Below are 26,143 nucleotides of genomic sequence, written 5' to 3' on the forward strand. Positions count from 1 at the left end.
TCGGTGGTAATTCCTTTAGCTATGCTTACATATGTTGTGTACTTCTCTGTATGTGAGCTATACTTTACAGTAAAAAAAAAAAAAATTTAAATCTTCAAAAAAAAAAAAAGTCAGGAGTTTTGGAAAATTCAGAGGTCCGTTGGAATCCTGATTCCAGCTGAAGCTCTGGGGCATGTGGGTGGCTCAGTCGGTTTGGTTGAGCATCTGACTCTTGATTTCAGCTTGGGTCATGATCTCTTGGTTGTGGGTTTGAGTCCTTTGTTGGGCTCTGTGCTCAGCAGGGAGTCTGCTGGAGATTCTCTCCTTCTGCCCCACCCGTTCAGTTTTCTTATCTATAAAATGGAGATGACAAAACTTCCCCTGAACAGACCTATACACGTAATAAGATAATTACTCTTGTACCTGGAATATACCAAAGTCAACTGTACCTTCACAAATGTGAATTTGTTATCAAGTCTGTCAGAAACTGCTTTGTCTGTAAACCTGAAAACCTAACCGTAGCTAAAACAAATAGAAGGATGCTTTAATTTTCTAATGAGAACTCTGGAGGTAGGCATCTGGAGAGATTGACTTCTCTGTGGTTTTCTTGTCTCTTTCCTCATGATCACAGCATACCTGCCACAGCTCCAAACATCTTATCCTCACACCAGCGTCCTTAACAAGAAGAAATGGGCAGGTGGAAAGGCTTTCCTTTAACTAAGGGAGGCAGATGTGTCCAGAAGTCCTTCGCAAGCTGAACTCCCCGCACATTTCATTACCTGGGGCTAGTCAGGTGGCCAGCTGTAGGAAAAATGTAGAAAGCATCATCTGGGAAAGGGGAATGAGATGGCCATGATTGGCTTGACTCAAGGTTTTTGATCCTGGCTACACATCAGAATCACCTGAGTGACACTGAAAAGATTATGTGTGTGTGTGGTTGTAAATATACACCTATGTAAATCTGAGAACATACATGCACACATACACATATCCTGGAGCCCCAACAAAGAGCAGCCGTGTTATGACAATGATACGTTTACATATATTATAAGGAAGGCGGAGTATTCATTGAGTGCTCACCTTATGGAGCCTTTTTATTCATTATACACTTAAATGACATCTCCCCACTTAAATGCAAGTTGGGTATGGGGAAAGGTGTCAATGTTTCGTTCACTGCATCCCAAACAGGGCTGTACTTCAAGGGCACTCAGTTGGTCCTTGTTGAACAAAGATGTGCTCCATCCATTGTCTCAAAAATCTCATCAGCTTAGTCCTCCTGGCACCCTTCAAGACTGGGATGCCGTCACTGTATTAATTTCGTCACTCACAAAAAGAGAAGCTGAGGCCCAGAGATTTGAAGGCACCTGTTCAAGATCTCATAGGGAGGAGGCAGCAAGTTCAAGTCCTGAGCCAGGGCTGGCCCTAGGGCCCAAGCTTCGGACCATCACACATGTTGCTCTGAGAACAGCACTCTCTTCCCTTCTTGGGTCCGGAGAGCCTCCTAACCTTCCCTTCTCTCCCTCAAACAGCTCATCACCCTGCGGGGCTCTATCCTGGAGGACGCCACCCCCACCGCCATGAAGCACGGGACAGGGCGGGGCCTCCCCCTAAAGGACGCCCTGGAGTATGTCATCCCTGAGCTCAACATCCACTGCCTACGACTGGCTCTCAACACTCCAAAGGTGACTGAGCAGCTGCTGAAGCTCGACGAGCAAGGGGTGAGCTGGGGACCAGTGAGGGGGGCCACTGCAACCCTATCCTGGTACCTCTTTCTGTCCTTGTCTTTGTTTTTTTTTCTTTTTCAGAATAGCAACCCACCTAAGCTAGTTTAAGGAAAAGGGGGGATCTATTATCAAATTCCAAGGGTGCCAAGAGCAGGGATGTGATGGAGGAGAAAAATGGTCTGGGGATGAGACAGCCATTTGGGGGTGTGCGTGTGTGTGTGTGTGTGTTCCCTACCCCCTCTTCCCCCCGTCTGCACACAGGCTCCCTCTGCTTTGTCCTCCCACAGCTCCCAGAGTGTCTGTGAGAATGACAGCTATCTGCAGACCCCAGCTAGGTCACTCTCAGTCCCAGGAGAGCATCTGACTTGCCCACACTTAGGTCAGGTATCTATCCAGATTCTAGTCACCAGTGACCAGGGGAATGAGCGAGACACAGAACAAAAGTGGTGATTAGAGGCCCACCTCCTAAAAGCAGCGTTGACTGTACTGAGCCCCAGAACTCTCAAGAATTTCCTTCTGTAGACATCTTAGCCAGTTTCAGGCCACCTTCTATAGGGGCAGCTAGCCAAGGCCACTGTCCCTTACTCTTGAAAGAATGGCATGGCACTGTGTCGAGAGAACAGGAGCCAGCCACACGGGCACCCTGTCGTGCCTCTGGAATAGGAAGGAGAGAGAGGGACAGTGGGGATGTGCCCCCCCACACACACACACACATGCTTTCTCCTTCCTCTCTGGCTGCGCCGCTGCTCCACGGCTGTGGAACCCCAGCAGCCCCCTGGGCACTGTGCCTGAGGAAACCCCTCTGCTCCGTCCCCCTGATGTCCCTCCCGGGCCTGCCTCACAGAGCTGCTCTCGCCTCTACAGCTGTGCCGGAAGCACAAAGTGGGCATCCTCTACTGCAAGGCTGGCCAGAGCTCGGAGGAGGAGATGTACAACAACGAGGATGCCGGCCCCGCCTTCGAGGAGTTCCTTTCCCTGATCGGGGAGAAGGTCTGCCTGAAGGGCTTCACCAAGTACGCCGCCCAGCTCGATGTCAAGAGTAAGTGGCGCAGTGGCCTCACGTGGCGAGAGGGGAGCGGCAGTTAAATCATAGGGGGCCACCAGCGCACCCTGACCCCAGGGGCAAAAGTCACAGGGCCTGGTGGTCCCTGGATAGGGATGCAGGACAGTGGAAGCTCTCAGCCTCCACTGACGGGGACGCGGATGGTGCGACCCCTTGGGAGAACAGGAGGGTGTCGTCTAGTGAAGTTGGCAGACGCACCTGCTCTGGGAGTTAGCAGTCACACTCCGGAAGCATCCTGTGCAAACTCACACACACGCACGCTGGGAGCTGTCCCGAGGCTTCGTGACTGCCAGTGCCCGACAGTGCCCAGCACGCATGCGCAGAATCGTGGCGTTGCATGAACAGTGCTATGTGACAGTGACAGCGATGACAAGAGCCTCAGGCAGCCAGTCCTCTCCCCAAGGAGCCGTGACAATGAGTTCAGTTTGCTCTTCCACCCCCCCCAAACTGCCACAGAACACGTACATCCTATTCACCGCATGTACACATATTACGTGCGTGTATGCACACATATGTACGGAAACGCTAGAATGAATATGCTGGATCTCACACCTGCTTTAAGCAGACGGCCACCGATGCTCCGTGAGCCTTCTGGTTTTCCGGTTATATCCACCCTCTCTCTGGAGGCAATCGCTACCCTGAATATGACCGTGTCCATCACTGCCTTGCTTTTCTTTAGAGTTTCACTGTGTGAGAACAACCCCCTCAGACAGTACACTGTCGAGTGTGCCTTAAAAATACCAGTTGTGTAGAAGCCATTGCTCAGTGCCCACTCCTGTGAGGCCACTGTCCGTGCTTACTGTTAAGCAAGCAGCCCTTGAGCATTGAGACTGTGGGCCTCTTGCTCGTTCCTTCAGGAGACTTGTTATCCCCGCTCTCGGACAGATGCCTGCTCCTGAGGCTCAGCATCCTGCCCAGAATGGCAGGCATCATGTTGCTATCAGGATCGGGGGCCAGCTGCCGCCACATGGTTTCTGTGGGAAGGGGATTTTCTCAGAGGACCCCAGGGAGCACAGTGCTCCTACCCAGTGGCCCCAGCTTACTGGATAGCGATGTCCCCAGCTTGCAGTCACCCTGAGGTTACTTGTCTCCAGGCCAGGCTCTGGCACCAGCCAGCGGTGGCTTCAGTGCCCTCGCCTGTCCCAGCTTCTCCCCAGAATGTAAGGCCATGCGATCAGGGACTCTGCAGGCTGTTCTGCCACTGTCTCTGCAGCCTCTTCAGTTGAATAAAGCTTGGTGGCCTTGAATGCCCAGAAGTGCCAGTGAGTGGGCTTCCTTAGGTGAATGGGACATCCTGGAGTTCTCTGCAGTGTGGTTCGTGGGTTTGCTCCTGCATTTGACAGAAACTTCCCAGCCTTCCTCACTGGATAGGAAGGAGCCATTCAAGATGAGAGGAGTATGCACGGGGAACCTTATCTTGGGTCCAGGTGAGGAAGGCCCAGAGAACATGCGGCCTGAGAGGGGTGAGGCGGAATAAAGGAGGCAGAGAGGGAGCAAGAAAAGCATTCCAGGAGAAAGGAGCACACATGCAGAAGCTCTGAGGCTTAAAGGCAGTTGTCCAGCGAATTAATGTGGAGGATGGAGTGTGGAAGGCAGGCGGAACTCACCCTGTAGGACCTTTAGGGCTCAAGTTTAGGGATTTGGGTCTGTTTCCTGTGAGGAATGTGAAACCCTCAAGAGCAGCGCCGAGTATTACTAAGAAAAGACCATAGTGTCAGTGTGAGTTCCAGTCGACTCCACTGCACCTTGCAAGTCCCTCCCTCCCTGCACCTCAGTTTGCCCCTCAGAAACATGGAGCCAGTAATCAGCTGTGCTCCCTAGTCACAGTCCCCTCTCATTGGGGGCAATCAGTTTCCTGACTCTCAAGATTATCATTCATGGTCTTGCTACCTATATATGTGTCTCTCGCTATAATTCGTTTGGCATGGTTTTGAACATAATGTGAATGGAATCCTTTAGGATGTGCTGCTTTTGTGTCTGGCATCTTTGATTCAACACTACATATGTGAGATTCACCCCTGTGGTGATGACGGCTACCTTCAAGGCTCTGTGTTTCCCCACTGCGTCAGTATGCCAGTCTGTTCATTCGTCTTTTTTTCTTTAAGATTTTATTTATTTAACAGAGAGATCGCAAGTGGGCAGAGAGGCAGGCAGAGAGAGAGGGGGAGGCCAGCTCCCAGCTGAGCAGAGAAGCCCGATGTGGGGCTCGATCCCAGGACCCTGAGATCATGACCCGAGCCAAAGGCAGAGGCTTAACCCACTGAGCCACCCAGGCGCCCCTATTCATCTTTTTAACCAACATTTGAAGGTGCTTATTACCCATATCCCAGGGCACATGTATGCGATTTCTCTCGGTTATGAACCCAACAAAGTGCTGGGTCATCAATTAAGCTGATCTTCAGGCTTAATTACTGGATATTACTAAGAAGATTTCCAAAGTGGTTGTACCATTTTGCATGCCTGACCAGCCACAGAGAGTGATTCAGTGGCTCTCCGTCTCCCCCAGCCCTTACTACAGTCAGACTTTGAAATTTTTACCAGTGTGCCGGGTGTGTAACAGAAGGTTTCCTTTTTACCTAAATTTATTGAATTTTAAAGAGTGGAGTTAAGTGCAAACATCAAGCTGAAAACTAACGCAGATGGCCTGTGGGACGTGGCACAAACCCAGAGGTTTGGGAAACGTGGTGCTAACTGGTGTTTCTGTTGCAGCTGACTCCACGGGCACCCACTCCCTCTACACGACATACCAGGACTACGAGATCATGTTCCACGTCTCCACCCTGCTCCCTTACACCCCCAACAACAGGCAGCAGGTCAGTGGGGCCCAGGGAAGGAGCCCCCACGTGATTTCCAGTGGATACACAGCTGAACCCCAAGTCACTCTCCCTCTCTGGGGCTGGAAGCTGGCTGCCTGGTCGGCATTGGCTCTCCTGCCCCTCTGGGGGCCCATGGCCTTGGAGACCCTCTACACCATGGTCATGTCACCTGGGGGTTGGAGGCTAGGCCAGGTATCATTTGATACCAGTGTTTTTCTAGCTGTTCCTAGGCCACCTTGCTTGCATCTAGAAACCCAACTCAGCAGTCTCTTACATCATCAGGGGTGCTGTGAAAAACAAGATTGTATCAGTCAACATTATTTTGACCAGAAGTAACAGAAATGCAAACCAAACAGCTGTAAGCAAAAAATGAGTCTAACTGGGTGATATAACTCCCAAGTGCCAGGATAGGGTTGGCTTTAGGTATGGCTGGATCCAGGGGCTCAAACAATAGGAATCCTTTTCATTTCTCACCTCTGCTTTTCTTCATTGTAGCCTTATTCACAGGTCTTCCCAAGTCATGGCGAAGATGCCCCCTAAAAGCCCTCTGCTCGCATCCCACCAGCAGACCCACTCTGGTGGGGAGAGGGCTGTGCCTCCCTGGTGTCCCAGAGATGTTTCAGGCCTGACTCTTGTTGACCATTCACTTGCCAGTCCCTGGGCCTGGGGCAGGGATGGAACAGGCTGACTGGCCAAGCCTGAAGCACATGCCCACCCCTTGGGAGGGTGAATGGGGTCAGCTCAACGTGAAATGTTGATAGGGATCAGGGAGGGGCTTTCCCAAAGGACATGGACATGGCTTCTAGAAGAAGAAGATACTAGGTGGGCAAGAACAGCAAACACCTGCTTCATGTGGCTCCTTTCCTGGACATGCCATGCAGACTGTGTCCTGAGACGACAACAACTAGTTTCTAAAAAACAGAAGCCCCACAGACTTGTGATTTAGGAAATGCCTGTTTTTTCCATTGGTACAGATGACACTGTAGATTTTACAGAGCAAAGATGGTCAGAGCGGAGTGATCCCATAAGGTTAACCTGTAGCATTCTTTCAGAGCATTGGTTTCAGAGTTAGCCCTGAGTTTGAATTCTTTCTTCCCCTCTTCTTAGCTGTGTGATCCTCTCTCTCTGACCTCAGGCTCCTTCCCTATAAAATGGGCAGAATAACGGCACCCATGTCTTGGGAAAGGTCCCTGCACGAGGCAGGGCCCGACACCCAAGAGGGGCACAGGAAGCAGTCCCTCATGCTGGGTATTTGGTAGGTGGGGAAAGCTTAGGTTGCAGAGTCAAACAGAAGTGGATTCAAATCTAGACTCTTTGTCCCTATGACTGTGTGACCGAGGGCAAGTCATTTAACCACTGGGAGCCTCAGTGTTCCCATCAGTAAAGGGGTAGGATGAGTTCATGCCTCACGGGGTTGTTGGGATAAGAGGAGCTGGCCACTTGAAGACGCCTCGCCTGGGGCTGGCCCCAGCAGACAGATACTTGACCTAGCAATGTCACCGGTTGAAAGCACACATAAAGAAATGTTTGGTAGTGTGAGTCATGCTGCTCAGTGTAAATGTCTGGATTCTACATTCTGGGCCACTTTGTGTCGAGCTACACAGGATGCCCATCTGTGGACCTCACGTTCCCAGTGTGGATCCCTGACCATGAGAGTCATACAGAGGCTTAACTAGTGTAAATAGGAACATTGTGATGTCAGCAAATAAGTAAAACACCGTGACCACATCATCGCCTGCAAAGGCTTAACAGTTTGTTGGTCAGAGACAATGAGAAACAGAGGCAAGAGGATTGGGTTCCCATGGGTCAGTCCAAAGCCACCGCTGCCCCAACCATCCCAACCCAAGTGTCCGGAGCAGGGGCAGCAGCAGCCTGGGATCAGGCCGGCAGGCGGTGTCCGATCTGCCGCCGGGAGCCATGAACCAGGCTTTGAGCAAGTGAGCATCTGCCAGGCCCTTCCAACCACCAGGAGATATTTCTTGAGCACCGGGTGTGCCAGTGCAGCTCTGAGCACTAAGCACACAGTAGCGGGCCACAAACCAAACAGACCACTGTTAGTGGGAGGGAGTAGATGAGAATCGAAAGGAAGAGGGAAAAGCCATCGTGTGCTCAGTGTCAGGAACTGTTGAGTGGGGCAGCAGGAGAGCAGAGATGGGGGTTGTCGTGGGGATCCCGCAGCCAAGGGTAGGCCTCTGTGGGAGGGAGGTGTTTCAGCAAAGACCTGAAAGAGGGAGCCTCTGGGGTCTCTACGGGAGGAATGTTCCAGGCAGAGGGAACAGCCAAGGCAGAGGCCTTGAGGAGCTGCAGGAGGCCAGCGTGGTGGAAACAGTGAACGAGGGGAAGCGTGGGAGGAGATTTCAAAGAGGTGGGGGGACAGGTGGCATGGGGCCCCCTGGGCCATGTAGGGACTCTTTTACATTGAGTGAGGCCGAGCCACCTGAGGGCTATGAGCAGGAGAAACATGATCCAACCTGGGTCCATGGTTCCCAATGGCTGCCTATGGGGACCAGACCGGGGAGGAGTGAGAGCAGGAGGTGCCAGGGAGGCCCACAAGCCAACCTGTGCCACCCTCCTCTCCCCCATTTCCATTTACCAGCTACTGAGGAAGAGGCACATAGGAAACGACATCGTGACGATCATCTTCCAGGAGCCCGGGGCGCTGCCCTTCACCCCCAAGAACATCCGCTCACACTTCCAGCACGTCTTCATCATCGTCCGAGTCCACAACCCCTGCACTGATAACGTCTGCTACAGGTACGCACCCCTGCAAAGGCTCCCCCCAACCCTACACTCACAGGAAGTTGCAGCAACTGATCTCCAGCCTCTAGGCAGTCCCCTGGCGGGTGCTAGTGCCACTATGTGTGCCTCAAGGGAACTCTGTCCTCATGTCCCTGCACTTCTAGAGAGCCATCCTCAGGCAGAAAGGAGCATGGCATCCCAGTTCTCATCAGTGATTCGTATTTGCCTGGAATCTTTTGGTTGCAAGTGACAAGAACCCCTCCTCAAGCTGGTTTAAGACAGAAAGACCTTTGTCTATGTCTGCTCTCCCAAATGACAGGTTTGAGCATAGCTCAATCTGTTCCACTTTCCTGTACATTGCTTCATTTGCTTGCACCTCTAAGCTTAACCTCCTTCTAGCTGCAAATCCAGCAAAAGGAGGGCTTTGCTTTCCTGGGAGGAGAAGCTCCAGAACTGAGGCTTTCTGACCTGGGTGGGGGGTGAGGAGAGCCCATCATGGAGTGAGCAGTGGCGGAGCACAGGAGTGATAGCTGGAAGGAGGCTCAGAAGATGGAAGGGTGGGGCGGGGCAGACACACGTATGGACACACACACACGCACCACTCTGGACACAGAGCTGAGGTTTCAGTTCACAGAGAACAGGCAGCACGGATGGGCCTCAGACCCATTCAGCATCCTCCCCAAGGGCCTAGTCTTACCCAGGGGAGTGGCCCGCAGCCAGAGGCCAAGTGGAAAGTTCTCTGGGTGTGGGGTGAGGATAGAGCTATAGTCCTTGGAAACCAGCTGACCGATGACCTAGGCCCAGGCCAAGGGCAGCCCGTATCCCTGGAGCAGCACCACAGACTCTGGGGGAGTGGGCTAGGGAACACTCTTCTCCATTTTTTTGGAAATGGTTTGAAATGCAGAAGATACAAAAAGTAAAATAAAAAAGTTTAAAAAAAAAAAAGTCACAGTCTCCTCCCACCCTGCCCCGCTCCCCCCACCCAGTCACCCTGTTAACAGTTCTTTGTGCAACTGGATGTCTCGTATATATGCGGGCAACTATTTACTTCTAAGTATTGCTTTTCCCTGTGTTAATATACACGGAGCGTGTCACACACGCTCACCGACTCTCGAGATCTCTGCAGACCAGTACCTAAAGTGTTTTTTTACTCCTCATGACCATGTAACCTGCTCTCGTGTGGGTGCACAAGACTCTTCCCCCAGCTCTGGACATTGGGCTTGTTTCCCATCACCCACGGTTCCACTCCATCCTGCAGTGATAATCTTACATATGCTGTCATTGCACATGCGTCCAAGTACACAGCTGGGAAAATTCGTAAAAATGGGGTTGGTTGCTGGGTCCAAGGGTATGTGCACAGGTGCCCTGGTGGTCCTGGCAGAATCGCCAGAATCTGCCTTTTTCCTCTGTCAGTGAGGTGAAGGAGAGGAGGGAGGGGGTTCCACCATGGGGCGGCATGTGCGGCTGCTTGTTCCTGGGACAGGGAGCAGCAGCCACCAGTGCCCCCGCCTCCGGGCTGGGTGAGCCCAGACTCACCCGTTTGCCCTCCCATGTGCCTCAGGAGCTGGAAGGTAGTAGTCCTGATGAGGGAAGGTGGACTCGTTGACCGGCGCACACACACCCGGAGGAGAAGGCTGCCTTCTCCCCAGATTAGGGGCTGGGGCTGGGCTTGAACTGCGGGAGTGGGGGTGGTTCGCCCTCTTCCCAGCTCCGGCCTGGGCTGTCACAGCAACCCACGGCCGATCCCCCACCTCTCCAGGTCAGCCTTTCCATGGCCTCCAGGACACTGGCTTTTTTCTGATCCACAGACCCTGGTTTTTTGGTTTTGAGGGATTTTTTTGTTTTTTTAAGACTAATTTATTTGAGAGAGACCATGACCAAGCAAACACCCACACGAGCAGGGGGAAGGGCAGAGGAAGAGTGAAACAGGCTCCCTGCTAAGTGCAGAGTCCATTGCCAGGCTTGATCTCATGACCCTGAGATCGTGACCTGAGCCGAAATCAAGATTGCACCACCCAGGCGCCCCTAAACGCTTCCTGTTTTTTACAGTTTAAAGTATTTATATTATGCAATATTTTAAAACGTTCTGAAAAGCACAGAAAATAATATAACAGACACCCTTGTGCCCACCACCAGATTTAACAGATGTTAACATTTTGCCATATTTGCTTCAGTTCTCTTTATTTTTAAAGAAAGAAAATGTTAAAGACACAACCAAAGCTGCCCCCACTTCTTCTTCCCTCCTTCTCCGCGGGCAGCTGGACCCCAGACAGACCACACCCTTGTCCCCTCCCCCCTGAAACCCACCATGTCCCCAAACACATTTCCATCCCAGCACCCATCATTCTGTAAAAACGACTCCTTGGGGGCACCTGGGTGGCTCAGTGAGTTAAACCTCTGCCTTTAGCTCAGGTCGTGCGTGATCTCAGGGTCCTGGGTTGGAGTCCTGCATCGGGCTATCTGCTCAGCAGGGAGCCTGCTTACCCCACTGTCTCCCTGCCTGCCTCTCTGCCTACTTGTGATCTTTGTCAAATAAATAAAATCTTTAAAAACAAACAAACAAAAAAAACACGACTCCTTGGCATGGCCCCGGCCTCTATTAAAGGTAACCCCTGTCACGTCCCCCTCCGTGTCTCCGTCATGGCATGGGGCCTGCCATCTAGTGGGCCCTAAAGAGATTTTTGCTGGCCAGGCAGATTCCTGGCCCAGCGGTCATTGACAGACTCTGAGGAAATGATTGTTGAAGGAATAACTGTGAGTATTCTGGAACTACTTCCTGGGCTCCAGTGACCTGGTTGTGTAGTGAGGTGCCATCCTTTCCAACTCCCAAATGTGCCATTTCAGAGGGTGCCACACTGGTGTCCTGCAGCCTGGGAACTGTGAAAACCCAGTCCCACCTGCTGGGATGTAAGGGACCAATTGTTCTGCTTGTCCAGAAACCTTCAGCAGCTTGTAATTTCACGATTCTTCAAATAGTGAATCAGGGGGTGCCTGGGTGGCTCAGTGGGTTAAGCCGCTGCCTTTGGTTCAGGTCATGATCTCCAGGTCCTGGGATCGAGTCCCACATCGGGCTCTCTGCTCAGCGGGGAGCCTGCTTCCCTCCTCTCTCTCTGCATGCCTCTCTGCCTACTTGTGATCTCTGTCGAATAAATAAATAAAATCTTTAAAAAAAAAAAATAGTGAATCAGGACTGTGGGAAGCACCAGAGTCTGTCTGGCCAAGCAGCCAGGTGCTGACTGGAGAAGTTGCAAAGCTGTTCATATCTGTAAAGTACAATGTGGACGCACCTTGAATTAGAAAGATTTGCTGAGGCATCCTATCCCTCCCCCAGGCTGTAGGCGAGGCCTCACCCACACAGTTTTGCACAGAAGAAAACGCACCTGGTTTGTGTGGCCTTCGAAGAACCTTACTCCTGGGAAATGCCTTTTTCTGTCAGACCTACAGAAAATCTCCTGTGCATTGGTAGAAATCTGTTCCTCCTTGGCCTGTTCAAGTTTAAGTTGCTGGGTTTGGAGTTTTTCATTAAGATTTTATTTATTTGAGAAAGCGCAAAAGTAGGGGGAGCCATAGAGGGAGAAAGAGAAGCAGGTTTCCTGCTGAGCAGAGAACCAGATGTGGGGCTCAGTCCCACGACCCTAAGATCATGACCTGAGCCAAAGGCAGATGCTTAACTGACTGAGCCACCCAGGCGCCCCTAAGTTGTTTTAATCAGTAGTGAACACCTGTGCTGGTGCTGGGCCTTAGCTAAGCTCCAGGTGGCACCTGCTGACGTGGCACTCCTGAACTGAGGGAGGGTCGCTGTACCATGAACAGTGGAGGTGATGATCAAGGGATCTGGCCTGACCAGCCTGGGATGTGCAGGAGCTCGCTCAACGGTCTCCTGCCCGTGCTCTGGTCCCTTCCAGTCCTTTCTTCATGGGACAGCCACAGTGATCTTCCCAGATCGTCAGTCTGGTCGGCACTCGTTGCGAGCACTTGTGCCTGTCATGGACCCTGAAGGGACAGATGCCTCGCTTGTGTTTTAACTGAGGATGAACAAACAGGCTGCTCGAAGGGGGGCCTAGGTCAAGGGAACCAGTATAGGAGCGTGAGGCATCCCAGGGCCAGCAGCAGCAGGGACACATTACCCACCCCTTTTGGCAAGGTGAGGGCACAGAGAGTGGGAGAAGTGTGGCTCCAGGGAGAGGGGCCCCCAGACAGGAGCTGTGGCTCTGAGTTGAAGGATCAAGGACAGCAGCCACTGCCAGCAGCCCAGCAAAAAGGCTCCAAAGAAAAAGCTGTCTGCCAGCTTTTCTCTCCTGTCACCTGTCATTTCTGCTGCTTCTTGTTGGAAGAATTCACTGGAAGCTGCAGGGTATGGGAAGCCAGGTGAAGGTGACAACCTGCAGAAACCCACCTTCCAGGGCACTGAGAATGGCAGAGACCAGATCTGGGGGTGCAGGGAGTGAATAGCAAGTCCAGATGGTCAAAGCATGGCGAGCTCTCACGATCAAGATGAAAAGCAACTGGGGCGCCTGGATGCTTCAGTTGTGAAGCACCTGCCTTTGTCTGAGGTCATGATCCCAGGGTCCTGGGGTCAAGCCCCACATCGGGCTCCCTGCTTGATGGGAAGCCTGCTTCGCCTCTCTCACTTCCCCTGCTTGTGTTCCCTCTTTCACCGTGTCGTTCTGTGTCAAATAAAATCTTTAAAATATACGTAGATATTTTAAAGGTGTAATAATATATATAGTATATTATACAATACATATTCACTCAAAATTAATATATATTTCATAATATATGTTACGGAAAAAAAAAGATGAAAGTGCTAACATTCCATCAAGGCCCTGTGAGGCCTGGCTGCCATCCCGCTCCTCACTTTTGGGGCTCAGACCACCCCAGTCTTGTCTTTCCCAGTCAGGCCTTGCACCTGCTGCGACCCCTGCTTGCAGGACCCTCTCCTCAGCCCTTCCTCTGGCTCCTGCTCAGCCTCAGATCCCAGCATACATAATTATCACTTCCTCAGAGAGGCCCTCCTGGATTCCCCATCTACACTGGGTCCTTTTGTTTTGTCTGTACCCTATTCACTTTATTTGTTTTTGTAAGTGTGTGTGTATGGTACACATCTGCTCCCAGATTAAAAGTTCTGGGGGTCAGGGACTACTCTACCCCCAGTGCTGAAGAGAGGGCATCCCAGAAATGCTTGTCTCATAGAGGCAGGAATGTTACACCGGCCCCCATGTCACGTGGGGGGCGGGTGAGGGGCTGGGAGTCGGAACCTGAACAAGCCTTAAACCGTGTTCCGGTTTCATGGCATATGTTTCAGTCAGGAATCTCATTATTTAAAAATTATTTTACAGCTGGGGGAGAAGCATTAGGAAATCTCTCCTAACACCATGCTCACAAGGTGACATCTTTGTGGAGGAGACTACAAAGCTCTTTAAGAAAGTCCTAGCAAGCTGACTGCTCACGCATTTACAGGGACTCCTACTGGTTTTAATCTTCACGGAAACAGCATAGCTCCAGGAGTCTCCGCTGCCCCTTTACACCTCTCTCTGGAGAGTCATGTTCCCCTGCCCCCGGGTGGTGACTGAGAGGGGCTGTGGTCTCTCTGGCTACCTTAAGAAATTCACTGCCCCACAGGCCACTGAGTCTCCACTTAATCAGGCCCTTGGAAGGACATGTCGGAGATAGTCATCCAATCTCTAGATTTGACTTCTCAGCCAATCTTCTCCCACCTCCCAGCTCAGGGCCACTTCCCAGGGGAGGCCTCAGTGGTTGGGGTGCCAACAGAGGTACCTCTGTTCTGTTCCTCCACGTTACACTGTCCCCTGCTGCCAACTGCTGATTTCTGACCTGTCCAGGACTGGAGCACTGGCAGGGAAATGTCGCCGTACTGTGAAAACAGCTGACCGCAAGTTCCCTGGGCTGTGCAGGGGCTCCTGGCCCACCCTCCTGGGCAGGGAGCCAATGACCCCAGGCTCCTCCCAACTGTCAGTCACCTCGAGAGGTGCCTGCTGCTGGCGAGGGTGGATGCAGGCATCATGGGGCTCACTGCCAGCTTTCTCCAGAGATGTTCCTCCCCATGGGCTTTCTCTCTGTGGTTTGCGTGGGGAGTGAGGGGGCTCACTGGTTTGGCAGAACACATTTTAGATCGTTTCCTTTTTACTTTCTCACTTAGTGGCTATTCGTTTCTGTCACAGTAGCACCTCAGCCAAAACTGAAGTAAGAAGGTTCTCTTCAAACTTCTCATTGCAGTGAATTTTCAAGACAAGCTGTGTAGAGATGATTTACATGTTAAGTAATGTTACACAGGTGTGTGAAAGAAGCAAATCATACGGCCCCCGGGTGGCTCAATTGGTTAAGCATCTGCCTTCGGCCTAGGTCAAGATTCCAGGGTCCTGGGATAGAGCCCCACATTGGGTTCCCTGCTCAGCAGGGAGTCTGCTTCTCTATCTGCCCCTTCCCCTGCTTGTGCTCTCTCTCTCTTTCTCTCAAATCTTAAAAAAAAAAAAAAAAAAAAAAAAAAAAAATCACATAAATGTCCCATATTAGTCAGGCGTTCCCACAGTAATGCTTAACAAACCACCCCAAAATTCAGTGGCTCACAGACACTAGCACTTTCTCTCTGGCCAACACATCCACAGGTTGGCTGAGGTCTAGCTGGCCTTGGCTCCAGGTCTGCTGCGGGTATCCTTCATCCTTCTAGGCCCCTGGGGGCGTGTCTCACAGAGATGGCAGGAGCACAGGAGACAAGCCCGCCTTCCTCTCCACCCACTGCAATTCATGCTTTGCTTGGAAGCCATTGGCCAAATCAAGCTACATGAGACCAGCCCCAAGATCAGTAGGGTGGGCATGTACCCTCCATCAAAGATGGAGAGGGAGGGGTGAATTTTTGCCAAACTATAATCTATCACATAGTTTATATGTAATATGAGAGTAACTGAAGTGGAACAATGCTAGGAGAATTATTCTTGGTACATTAATGGACGTTCTGACATCTGTCCGAAGTAAACATGCACGTATGTGCCCTAAGGCTGTCTTGTTTCCAGTCTAATTGGCCAGCAACTTACTAGATAGATGTCAATTTCCATTCTTAAAAAGCAAATTCCTATTTCTGATTGCATGTTTTTTTCCTACTAAAGAGAACCTCAAGTGCTTTTTTTTTCTACCACGTATTTCTCCCTCCTCAGTATGGCTGTGACCCGATCCAAAGATGCTCCTCCTTTTGGTCCCCCAATCCCCAGTGGAACCACATTCCGCAAGTCTGACGTCTTCAGAGACTTCTTGCTGGCCAAGGTGATTAATGCTGAGAATGCTGCGCACAAATCGGACAAATTCCACACCATGGCCACCAGGACCCGCCAGGAGTACCTCAAGGACCTGGCAGAAAACTGTGTCTCTAACACACCCATTGACTCCACTGGCAAGTTCAACCTCATCTCGCTGACCTCCAAGAAGAAGGAGAAGACAAAGGCGCGGGCAGGTGCTGAGCAGCACAGTGCAGGGGCCATCGCCTGGAGGGTGGCAGCTCAGGACTATGCCCAGGGCGTAGAAATCGACTGTATCTTGGGGATATCTAATGAGTTTGTGGTGCTCTTGGACCTGCGCACCAAGGAGGTAGTGTTCAACTGCTACTGTGGGGATGTCATTGGCTGGACCCCAGACTCCTCGACACTCAAAATCTTCTATGGGCGAGGGGACCACATCTTCCTGCAGGCCACAGACGGCTCTGTGGAGGACATAAGGGAAATCGTCCAGAGACTGAAGGTAAGGGGAGAGTTCCACAATGGTGCAGCTCTTCCATGGTTTGGCCTTGGGGAAGCCCTGGTGCCCCCAGCCCCGTGATTCAGGCCAGGATGCTAATTGGCCCCAAGGAAGTCAGAATTGCCACTTACACACTGGGGGGTCTCTTGGGCCCTGCAGCCTGGGTTCTTTCTGGGGACAATTCAGGCCAGGGATCCAGGGCTCTTTATGCCTTTGCCTCAGGAAGACAAAAGATAGGTTTATTCACTGTGGATCTTGATAGAAAATACAAGTGAACGATTATGTTAAAAATGTAAGGGTACTTCTAGAAGAAGTCAAACAATGAAAAGCTTCCAGGCCATTAAAGGTTTGGGGCATAAACGGGGTATGGGGGGTATAAAAAAGCATGGTAAAAGAAACAGTTACATAGCAGGAGTAATTCCACATCCGTAACCACAATAAATGTGAATGGCTTAACTTCCTCTATTAAAAGACAAAGATTCACCATCTGGGTAAAGTCTTACCCTGAGCTCCTAATAGACAGCTCAGGCTCAGATTATTGGCCAAACCAAGAGTGGCAGATTGGTTTCAGGTGACAGCTTCATAGGTGGTGGCCTGAAGCATTGCTGAGAAGCACTGGGGCCACATGTGAGCCGTGTGGGAAAGAATGCTATCATTGACAATGGGCTCCCAGTGGATTTCACAGAAGGACACATCATGCATATGAAATAGAGAAGGGAGCCTAACGTAGACACAGGTTCTGGCATCACAAGTCCTGGCTTCAGGTGCTGGCACTGCCACTGGCCAGCTGTTATGACCTTGAGCCAAGTTCTTAACTGCCATACTGACATTTTTCAGATGTCCCTGTCTGAAAAATGAGAACAAAAATTACCCTATATCATGTGAAAATTTTAAGGATTGGATGAGTTATGTTACCCAGAGAAGCTTGCCTGACTCAGTGGGCTGTGACCTCCACATGCCAGTGCATTCACCCTTTTGGGCTTTTGCATTCTCTCATTAAGTTCAAGCTGGACTGATGGAGCCCTGCTGTAAGCTTCCCTGACCCCAAAGTTCACGCTCAGTGTTAGACAGCAACCTCAGTTGTGAGATCCAAGAACCAGGGCCTCCATCTGTTTTGTTCGCTTGCTTGTGCTCTCTGCATAAATCAGGGTTGGCACATAGTAAGTGTTCAATAAATACTGATCACTTGGTCAGTTGAAGGAGTTTAATTGAACCCTGACTGTGTGCCGATAAGCAGCATGCTTGTGCGAGCTGAGTCATCCGCCCCACAGAACGTAGGTACTGTTCTTGACCCCACTTGACAGGATGAGATTGAGGCTCTGACGGGTATAGACTCTCGCAGAAGGTCATGCAGCCAGCAGGTGGCAGACTGGGGTCTGAATCCAGGTTTTCCTGACTCTGAAGCACATTTGTACCGGAACTCAAGACTGGTAGCTAACTGCTTGCTTGGTGTCCCCACCCGGGTGTCTCCGAGCCCCTGAAACAACATGTCAGAGAGCAGGTTCCTGCTTTTCTTCCACTGCCCCCAGAGTTTTCCTGTCTCCAGAAAGGGCAAGTCCATCACTTCATTTGTCAAGGTTAGAAGCCTTGGCATCTGCCCCACTGTTCTCCTCTCACTCCCACATCCCGTCTGATAGTACCACCTCCGGTTGACAGACTCCAGCTCCTCTTCCCCTTCCACAGCCTCCCCTAGCCTCTCCTGGCCTCCTCAGTCACCTCCTCGCTGGTCTCCCTTGCCTCCAACCTTGCTTTCCCATGGTCTGTCCTCAGTAAGGCAGTCCAAGGGATCCGATCCTATCACTGTTCTGCCCAAACCCTCTGCCCCCTCTAGATGGAACGCAGAGTGCTTTTGGTGGCCTCAGACTCTGTGACCTGGCTGCCTGTCGGTCTCTCTGCTCTGGGAACATAGACCTTTGCTGCTTCCTGCATGTACTAGGCAGGCATCCAGCCTCAGGGCCTTTGCACTGCCCATGCCCTCACGCTGGAGCACTTTTCCTGATCCCCCCTGTGGCTCACTTCCTCCTCTCCTTTAGTCGCATGTCACCTTGTCAAGGAGGCCTCATTATATAAAATTGCAACCCCCCAGCTTGGCGTATTCCACCCACTTACCCTGCTTTAATCTTCTCCATAGCACTTACACCATATGAAGCGTATTTATGTATTTGTTGTTTGCCGCTGTGTCCTCAGCACTGAGGTTGGAATACAGCATGCACCCAGGGAACTTGTACTGAACGCTGGCTGCATGCTGCCCCGTAGTAACAGCAGAAGTGAACGTCCACGGAGGGCTGTCACACCCTGTGCAGCGCCTTGCACAGCTCTGCACTTTTTCCTCCCCAAAGCCTGGTGAAGGAGATCCCCTTCTCATCCCTGATGAAGAGTATTCTTCCTCCCAAAATCCTGACAGCAGCTTGAGTTTCTTGAGCAGTGACCATGCCGGGCACCATGCCAGGTGACATGTTTTACCCACATCCTCTCTCTGCTACTCCATCCCACGCCCACCCCCGGCCCTTTTGGCAGTGCAGCGGCTTACAGCCCGTTGTCCCAGCCCCCCTCACAGTCTCCGTGCCCCAGAGCCCACTGAGCATCCAGGTGGCCAGGAAGCGATGATGTAAGCCATCTTCTATGAAGGGACAAGCCCATCATACACGAGTCATGACAGCAAGTCTGCTTTGCCAAGTCCTCCAGGGGAAGGAGTCCACACCCTCCCCGACAGAGCTAGGATTCAGACATCCTTCATTCATTGAGTCAGCAAGTATTATGTGCATCTCTCTGAGCCAGGCGGTGCTGGGACAGCAGGGACTATGCTAGGCCCTGGCTGCCCTCCTGGGGCTCCCCTCTGAGGCAGAAATTGAACAAGGAATTGCAAGTGCCAAGAGGTTAAAGAGGGAGTATTGAGCATGCCAAGGGAACCCGTCTTGGGGAGAGGTCTCAAAGCCACAGGTCAAATGCAGCCCTGAGACCTATTCGGTTAATTACCAAAGCTTGACCTTGAGAAGATTTCACATGTGGGTAGCTCTCCGGAGCCTCTGGCAACACTGCATGTTGGCACAGGGCAGTAGGCAGCTGAAGCAGGCCCACAGGTGCTCCCTTGCAGCGGGGGCACATGTATACTATTTGACCACAGGCCCATCAGGGAGATGGGCTTCATCAGTGAGAATTGCTTCTCATTTATCCTACCCACCAAGTTCCCCAGCTTGTGAGCCTCAGGGAGGTCCCTGAGGAAACAACTTTTAAACTGAGACAAAAGTAAGAAGTTGGAATCATCCTGGTGCAGAGTGAGGGGGAAAGGAGCAAAGGGGCAGCGGGGAATGCAGCATGGAGGCTAATTGCAAAAGTTAAAAAAGTCAAGTCTGCACAGGTTTTACATCTGTAAGATAAGCAAATCAGTTGTACCTGCCTCACCAGTGAGAGTTTGGAGAAATTAGGCCTATGAAGGGCTTAGTCAGAGCCTGGCACACAGAGATCAGTCCCCAGGAAAATTAACTTTTTTTTTTTTTTTTTTTTAAAGATTTTATTTATTTATTTGTCAGAGACAGACAGAGGGAGAGAGAGCGAGTGAGCACAGGCAGACAGAGAGGCAGGCAGAGGCAGAGGGAGAAGCAGGCTCCCTGCCGATCAAGGAGCCCGATGCGGGACTCAATCCCAGAACCCTGGGATCATGACCTGAGCCGAAGGCAGCTGCTCAACCAACTGAGCCACCCAGGCGTCCCGCCAGGAAAATTAACTTTAAAGGGGAACTGGGGCAGTATGGCCGCATGGCATGGCACAGGGTCCTATGAACCTATACGTGTTTGGTCTCCTGTGTTTGGCTCCCTGTGCCAGGGGGCCTTTCTGGAATCTTGGAAACATCAGGAGTGCTTCTGTTCTTCAGTTGGGGGTTCCTTAGGTTCATTAGAAAAGCAAAAGGGATGGAAGTTGCAGGACCACAGAGACTCCTGACCAGCTCTCCCTTCCCTATTCAAAATGGTCCAGAGCAGCTATAGTTGGGGGTTACAGACTGGGCTGCTGAGAGAAAGACTGAGAGATCCGGGAGCTGAGACAAGGTGAAGTTTATTTCTTTCAATTAATGCTCAGGCTGGTCACGGTGGCAGGGACAGCTCCGTCCCCTTCGTCTTGTGGCACCTCCTTTTCCTTCCGTATTGCTTGGTACCACTCTAAAGGGACGTCCCTGTGGGCAGGAAGGAGGAAGGCGTGAGTGGAGGGCAGGCAGTTTTATTTGGAAGAAAACGAAGTAGAAGCGCCTTCACGTCTGTCCTCCTGGCCCCAACCAAGTCATGTATCCAAAGCCAGCTGTGACAGAAACAGAAATGCAGGCCTCCTCTGGGTGGCCACGTGCCCATCCAAGTCTGTTGTGCTGTGGGAGGTCTTGTCACCAAAAGCAGGAAGGGAAGAAGGGAGGCTGGATGGCAGCTGTCAGGCCCGCAGCGGCCTCCAGGGAGGTTGGGCCCTCCCCATCCCCGCCCCAGGGATGGTGTGGCCTCACCGGCGCAGACACACGGGACATTTCTCTGTCACCCGCAGCCAGATTCTTTGGCCACAAGGGTTACCACTGCATGGCGGAGAATGGGGACTCCCAAAGCAGAGTGGGCTAGGACAGAGCCAGTCACAAGTTTCCCATTCAGTGCACTAAACACTAGACTTTCCTTTCCAACCAGTTTAAACTTTCTAATTCTGGACAACGTCAAACAGCCATAAAGGAGGACTCAACCTAGCAAACCCCCAGGCCGTCACCAGTCCCCTCGGCTGTCAGCCAGCCCATGGCCACTCTCGTTTCTTCCTTCCCTGTTTTCCTTTCCCCTGATGATTTTGAAACAAACCTAGGACATCCTATCGTTTCATCTGTACATATGTCAGTATTTCTCTCAAACATATGGACTATTCAGAAAACAACTGTTTTGTCATTACCATCCATCGAACAGTCACAGTAACTCTTCAGTGTCCCATGAACAAGTTGGGCTGGGAAATCATTTGCTGGATCTCAATCCAGAATTGTGGAGGACAGGCTAGGAAAGGATACAGTCTCCCAGCCCATCCCAGGGAGGAAGGATAAGTACTCTTCTGGGGTGCAGTGCTGGGTCCCTCACATGTGCCCCACACTGTGCAGACTGTCGCCTTCTAAATCAGACGAAGTTATAGCCACAGGTGAGTGCTTCCCCATCCACATTCTCATTTCCGGCCGCCCACTCTCAGCAATGTGGCTGATTTGGGTTGCAAGGAATACGTGTGCATAAATGGAGGCATGAGTGTGTAGAGTGGTTTGGGACCTAAAATGTCCTCTCGGGGCATAGTGGTCAGAGAGGGTGAAAGCCCCCGCTGCAATGGGTCCGTCATCAACAGCATTTCTAACCACAGAATGGCTTCCCACCGGTAACTGGAACTGTTACACATTCTCTTTCCTTAATGCAGTTTCCAGGGAGTGTATACCGATCTTGATGTGACTTGTTCAGGAGCCATAGCTGTGGCTTGTTAAGTTAATCCTTTTCTCCCAAGAAGAGAAGGGGATTCCTAAGGACACGCTGAGGGACCAGGGTTCTCCTTGACGGGTCCTCTTACCTATAGTTATACGTGGTCGTGGCGACAGTCACACACAGAGGAAGCAGGGAGTGAATCAGAGGCGAGGCCTGGTATGGTCTGGTCAGCTCCAGGTTAGAGGACGGTCTGAGGAGGAGCCTGGGGAAGGGGTTTTTCTTTTAAAAATGGCACCATGAAGTAAAGAGTGAGGCGCGAGCCCCCATCCAGAGAAGATCCCAGAATCTCTGGTCCGCTGCTTGCCCCGCCTACTTTGGTCAGAGTCAGTGGGTCAGGATGAAATACTAGCAGCTTAAAACAACAAAGATTTGTCTGTTGCTCACACTCCATGTCCAGCTTAAGTTTGGTGGGGGTCTCTGCTCCACATTGTTCTCATTCTGGGCCCCCAACTGAACACAGACAGCCACTCTTTGGAACAATCCCAATAATCATGGCAGAGGGGAAAGGCTCACAGAGGGTCTCATGCCGGCAGTGAAATGCCCCAGCCTGGATGACATGGCGGTTCCACTCACAACTCATTGACCAAAACAAGTCCCAGAGCCCACGCCCCACAAGGGGGCCAAGAAGTATAATCCCACTGTAGCTAGCCCACCAAAGGCTAGGGGCATTTGGAGAACAGGGCTCATGACTGCCATGGTCTCCACCAGCTAAGAAGCCACATGGTTGCCTATCCACGTGTCTTTGGAAGTCAAGAGCCCAGGCTGGGACTGAGTGGGTGTTTGTGCTCCTATATCCTGGCATCACCTGGGAGGTCAGGGTCTTTGGCCCTCAAGGGGGAACCTCTGTGCAGGGGTCGTCCAGAGCTGGCCCCAACAGCTTCGGAGGCTAGATCCTGCCTGTTGCCTACAGGTCATGACCAACGGCTGGGAGACAGTGGACATGACCCTGCGGCGGAACGGGCTCGGGCAGCTAGGCTTCCATGTGAAGTACGACGGGACGGTGGCCGAGGTGGAGGACTATGGGTTTGCCTGGCAGGCCGGCCTCCGGCAAGGCAGCCGACTGGTGGAGATCTGCAAGGTGGCCGTGGTCACACTGACCCATGATCAGATGATCGACCTCCTGCGTACCTCTGTCACTGTCAAAGTGGTCATCATCCCCCCTTTCGACGACGGCACACCCCGGAGGTAAGGACATCTGCCTTGCAAGGTGAGAGCCAGGTGGTGGGATGGCAGCTTCTGGAGTGCAGGCCCCCGAGGCCCTTTCTCAGCAGGAAAACTGGTGATGGGGAGAGTCAGCATCTGGCAAACACCTGCCGGATGCCACATACGGTTGAAGCTCTTCAAACGCCACTGTCCCCATTCCATGTCCACAACAGCCCCATGAGGTGGACACCCTCATCAGTCCCATTTTCTAGGTGATGCGCACAGCATTCAAAGTAGCTTGCCCCGAGGACACACTGCGCTTGGTTCACTGCTTCAGCACAAGGTACGAGTGCCCTTCAAAGTGCTGGGGAGACCACAGGGACCAAAGGGAGCAAGTATCTGCTCCCTTGGAGTTTGTGTTCTAGAGGCCAAGACAGGCGGTAATTACATAGATACAATGCAGGACCAAGCAGTAATGAGGTTTAAGATTAAAGCAGGCTGTATAAAGGGCCTGCAGCGTGTTGGGAGAGCTGCTCATGGATCAGGCAAGGCTCCCGGACAAAGGCAGCCACATGGTCTTGTTGGGCTAGGGGCTCCCCAGCAAAGTCTGCATAGAGTCTCGGATGTGTGAGTGTGTGTGGCTCATCCGTCCATGCAGCACGGAGACCAGGGTGGCTGGGAACAGGTGAGAGGTGGGGCAGCCTTCCAGGGGCGCTTACGGGCATGGGGACAAACTTGGGTTTTATTCCACACGTAGTGGGAAGACAACGAAGAGTTTGTCTTGTTTTTTTAATGGAACACTTCAAACATACCAAAGTGTACTGAGCCCTGTTTCAACACTTACCAACACTGGTATTTGTTATTTTTCAAGTTCTGTACCTCCCCTCCCCTTGGATTATTTGAAGCAGTCCCAGTGATTAGACCATATCTCTGCCCAATAAGAACCTCTAAAAAATTAGGACTATACTTAAAATTTTTACCAGTAACTCAGGATCACGTATCCATCAGTATTTACCTTTCTGTTGTATTAGAGGGATCTTTTATAGAAAGAATTGTTTTGTTAATCAGGCTACTCCTGTTGTATTTGGTTGATGGGTCTCTTCAGGCTCTTTTAATCTACAAGCTTCCCTTTCCTGCTTTTTTTCCCCCCTTGGAATTTATTTTGGGAAGAAACCCTGGCTACCTGTTCTCTGGAGTTTCTCACTTCCTGCATTTAGCTGCTTGCATCCCCCTGGTGTCCCTTACCCTGTTTGTCTAGCACATGGATTTCCTGTGGACTGGAGTTTAATGTAGAAACTTGATCCAAATCTGGTGAGATTTCTTTTGGTAACAACACTTCTCAGGTGTGTGTCTGTTGCAAGGCACCACGTGTCTGGTTGTCCTCCGTGAGTGGCTCTACGGGCAGAGGGTTCAGATGGTGGCGCCTGACCTGTCATCATACACTGTCCCCCTCAACAGCCATGTGTCATTATTGCCTCGATCAGCTATTTCATTGTGGGTCACAGAGTAACAAGTACTGGTCTCAATTCCGTCATTCCTTCTTCATTTATTGGCTGAAATCTTTCGGTAACTGTTTGGTTACTCTGGGGTAGAATTTATCAGATAGGGAAGGCAGGGTAAATGCTGCTTTTATATCGGTGAGTCGGTGCCCTAGCGATCTCCAGCTGTGGCCAGAGACAAAGAGAATCACTACATCCCAAGCACTGAGCACACAGCTGCACAGAGGACAGTCAGGCCTTGGCCCTCGGGGAGCTACTAAAGTGGATCAGGGGAAGCAAACAGCAAGCAAGGGAATGAGGTGATTTCATATAGCAAAAGCGAGAGGCAACTGAGTGTCATGGGAACACAGACTCTGCAGTGACATTACCTAGGGTTGACTCTCAGCTCTTCCTCATTGTGAACCGTGGCCCTGGGCCAGTGGCCTCATACCTCGTGTCTCAGTTTCTTCATCTGTAAAATGAGGGAGGTAACAGATCCTTTCCCCAAAGATGGTAGTGAGTTTGGAGAAAAGCTTTGTAAATAAAGCTCATAGACCAGCACTTGGCCTGTAGGGGGCGCTCTAGAGACACCAGCTGGGAGCTACTGGGTGTGAGGAAAGTAAAAAGAGCGCAGCCTGACTTTGGAGGGTGAGGAGGAGCCAGAAGAAGGGCCTTGCAGGGACCTAGTGGCCATCACAAAAGTGAGGACAGAGGCCCTGGGCTTGTTGCCAGGCAGCCAAGAGGGTCTGGAGCAGAGTGAGCCAAGAGGAAGGCTGACATGAGGTGACATGTGACCCCCTCAAGGCTGGTGTGACCCTCACTTTACAGATGAAACACCGAGGCCCTGAGGGGACCCATCAGTTGTGCAGAGTTGTACAGCTCCTAAGCAGCAGACAGACCTCAGTCCAGCTTCCCAGCTGCATCAGAAAGTCGGCGAGAGCTGTGCGCATGCACGGCTGTGCTTGCTCCACCCGCCGCTTCCTGCTTGCTCCGGACTTGGTCGGGGGCAGCTCTGAGCATGCCTCAGCCCTGCCCCAGGGGCTCAGCCTGCCCTCACCCCCCTCCCCAGTCTACCCTTGGGACTCCAGTCAAGCCCCCCGCGTCCCGGTCTCTCAGCCCTCTTATGGCGCCAGGGCCCAGCCACACCCGCTCCAGGCTTTGCAGGGGCAAGTCCAGCCAAAGCAACTCCACAGGCCAGCTCCCCAGCAGATCCCCCCACACTGTGCCTTGTTCTGCACACACCCTCACACTCACGTGTGTGCACACGATAAGCCAGCCCACCTGTCCAACGACTCTGCACCGGAGGCCACAAAGACATCCCTGGATCTGCAGGTAGGGACCAACAGAAGCAAAAGTAAAAGTCTGCAGGCTCCCTTCTCTGGCTTTGGGGAGACCAGGCCTGAGAGGGTGTCACTAGACACAGGAGCCCAGTTCCTTTCCCTCATTCGGAAAGAAGCTATCATCCTACCCCCCTTGGCAGGGCAGCCACAGAAACAGGATCTCCTGTTTTCAGGGGCAGATGCGGGTTGGGACTTGCATGGTTTTTGTTGTTCTGGCTGGGGTCTGGCTGACCTCATTTGCAGAGCTGGTCGCCCTAGCTCTGGGGTCTCTCCCAGCTTCTTGCTGCAGCCCTGGCCTCCTGGGTGGAATGTCAAAACAAGCCCTGAGCGGGGGCACACAGGGATGGGCAGAGATGCTCTCGCTGCCGCCAGCAGGGCTCTGTATGGTGTACACCTGGACCCCACACTCCTCAGACACTGAATGGTAGAGTGGCTCATCCACACACTCCAAGGCCCTCGGACAGGGCTTCTCAAGTGAGTACTGCACCACTGGCCATAGCTGAACTGGGAGAACGTCCCCCAGCCTGATAAGATGGTCATCGAGACGTCGGCCACTTACAACAGGCCGGGAGGAATGCTCTCGTCTCACTTTCTCTGCCTCTTCCTGATGGAGAAGGCCATCTGGGATGTTGCTTCTTCATTTGGAC

General features: G+C 51.9%; 1 protein-coding gene across 4 annotated transcripts in view; it reads left to right on the forward strand.

The window, feature by feature from the left end:
- The window catches only part of SIPA1L3 (signal induced proliferation associated 1 like 3), a 234,423-nt gene that overhangs the window by 146,167 nt on the left and 62,113 nt on the right, over positions 1 to 26,143 (forward strand). For all 4 annotated transcript variants that reach the window (XM_059152840.1, XM_059152843.1, XM_059152844.1 and 1 more), the window contains 6 exons: positions 1,509 to 1,697; positions 2,568 to 2,742; positions 5,476 to 5,579; positions 8,179 to 8,336; positions 15,494 to 16,070; positions 22,446 to 22,720. In XM_059152840.1, coding sequence (XP_059008823.1) covers positions 1,509 to 1,697; positions 2,568 to 2,742; positions 5,476 to 5,579; positions 8,179 to 8,336; positions 15,494 to 16,070; positions 22,446 to 22,720 — 1,478 coding nt within the window. The remainder of the gene's footprint in view (positions 1 to 1,508; positions 1,698 to 2,567; positions 2,743 to 5,475; positions 5,580 to 8,178; positions 8,337 to 15,493; positions 16,071 to 22,445; positions 22,721 to 26,143) is intronic.

This window comes from Mustela lutreola, chromosome 16 (assembly GCF_030435805.1).
Source record: "Mustela lutreola isolate mMusLut2 chromosome 16, mMusLut2.pri, whole genome shotgun sequence".
Taxonomy (NCBI): Eukaryota; Metazoa; Chordata; class Mammalia; order Carnivora; family Mustelidae; genus Mustela; species Mustela lutreola.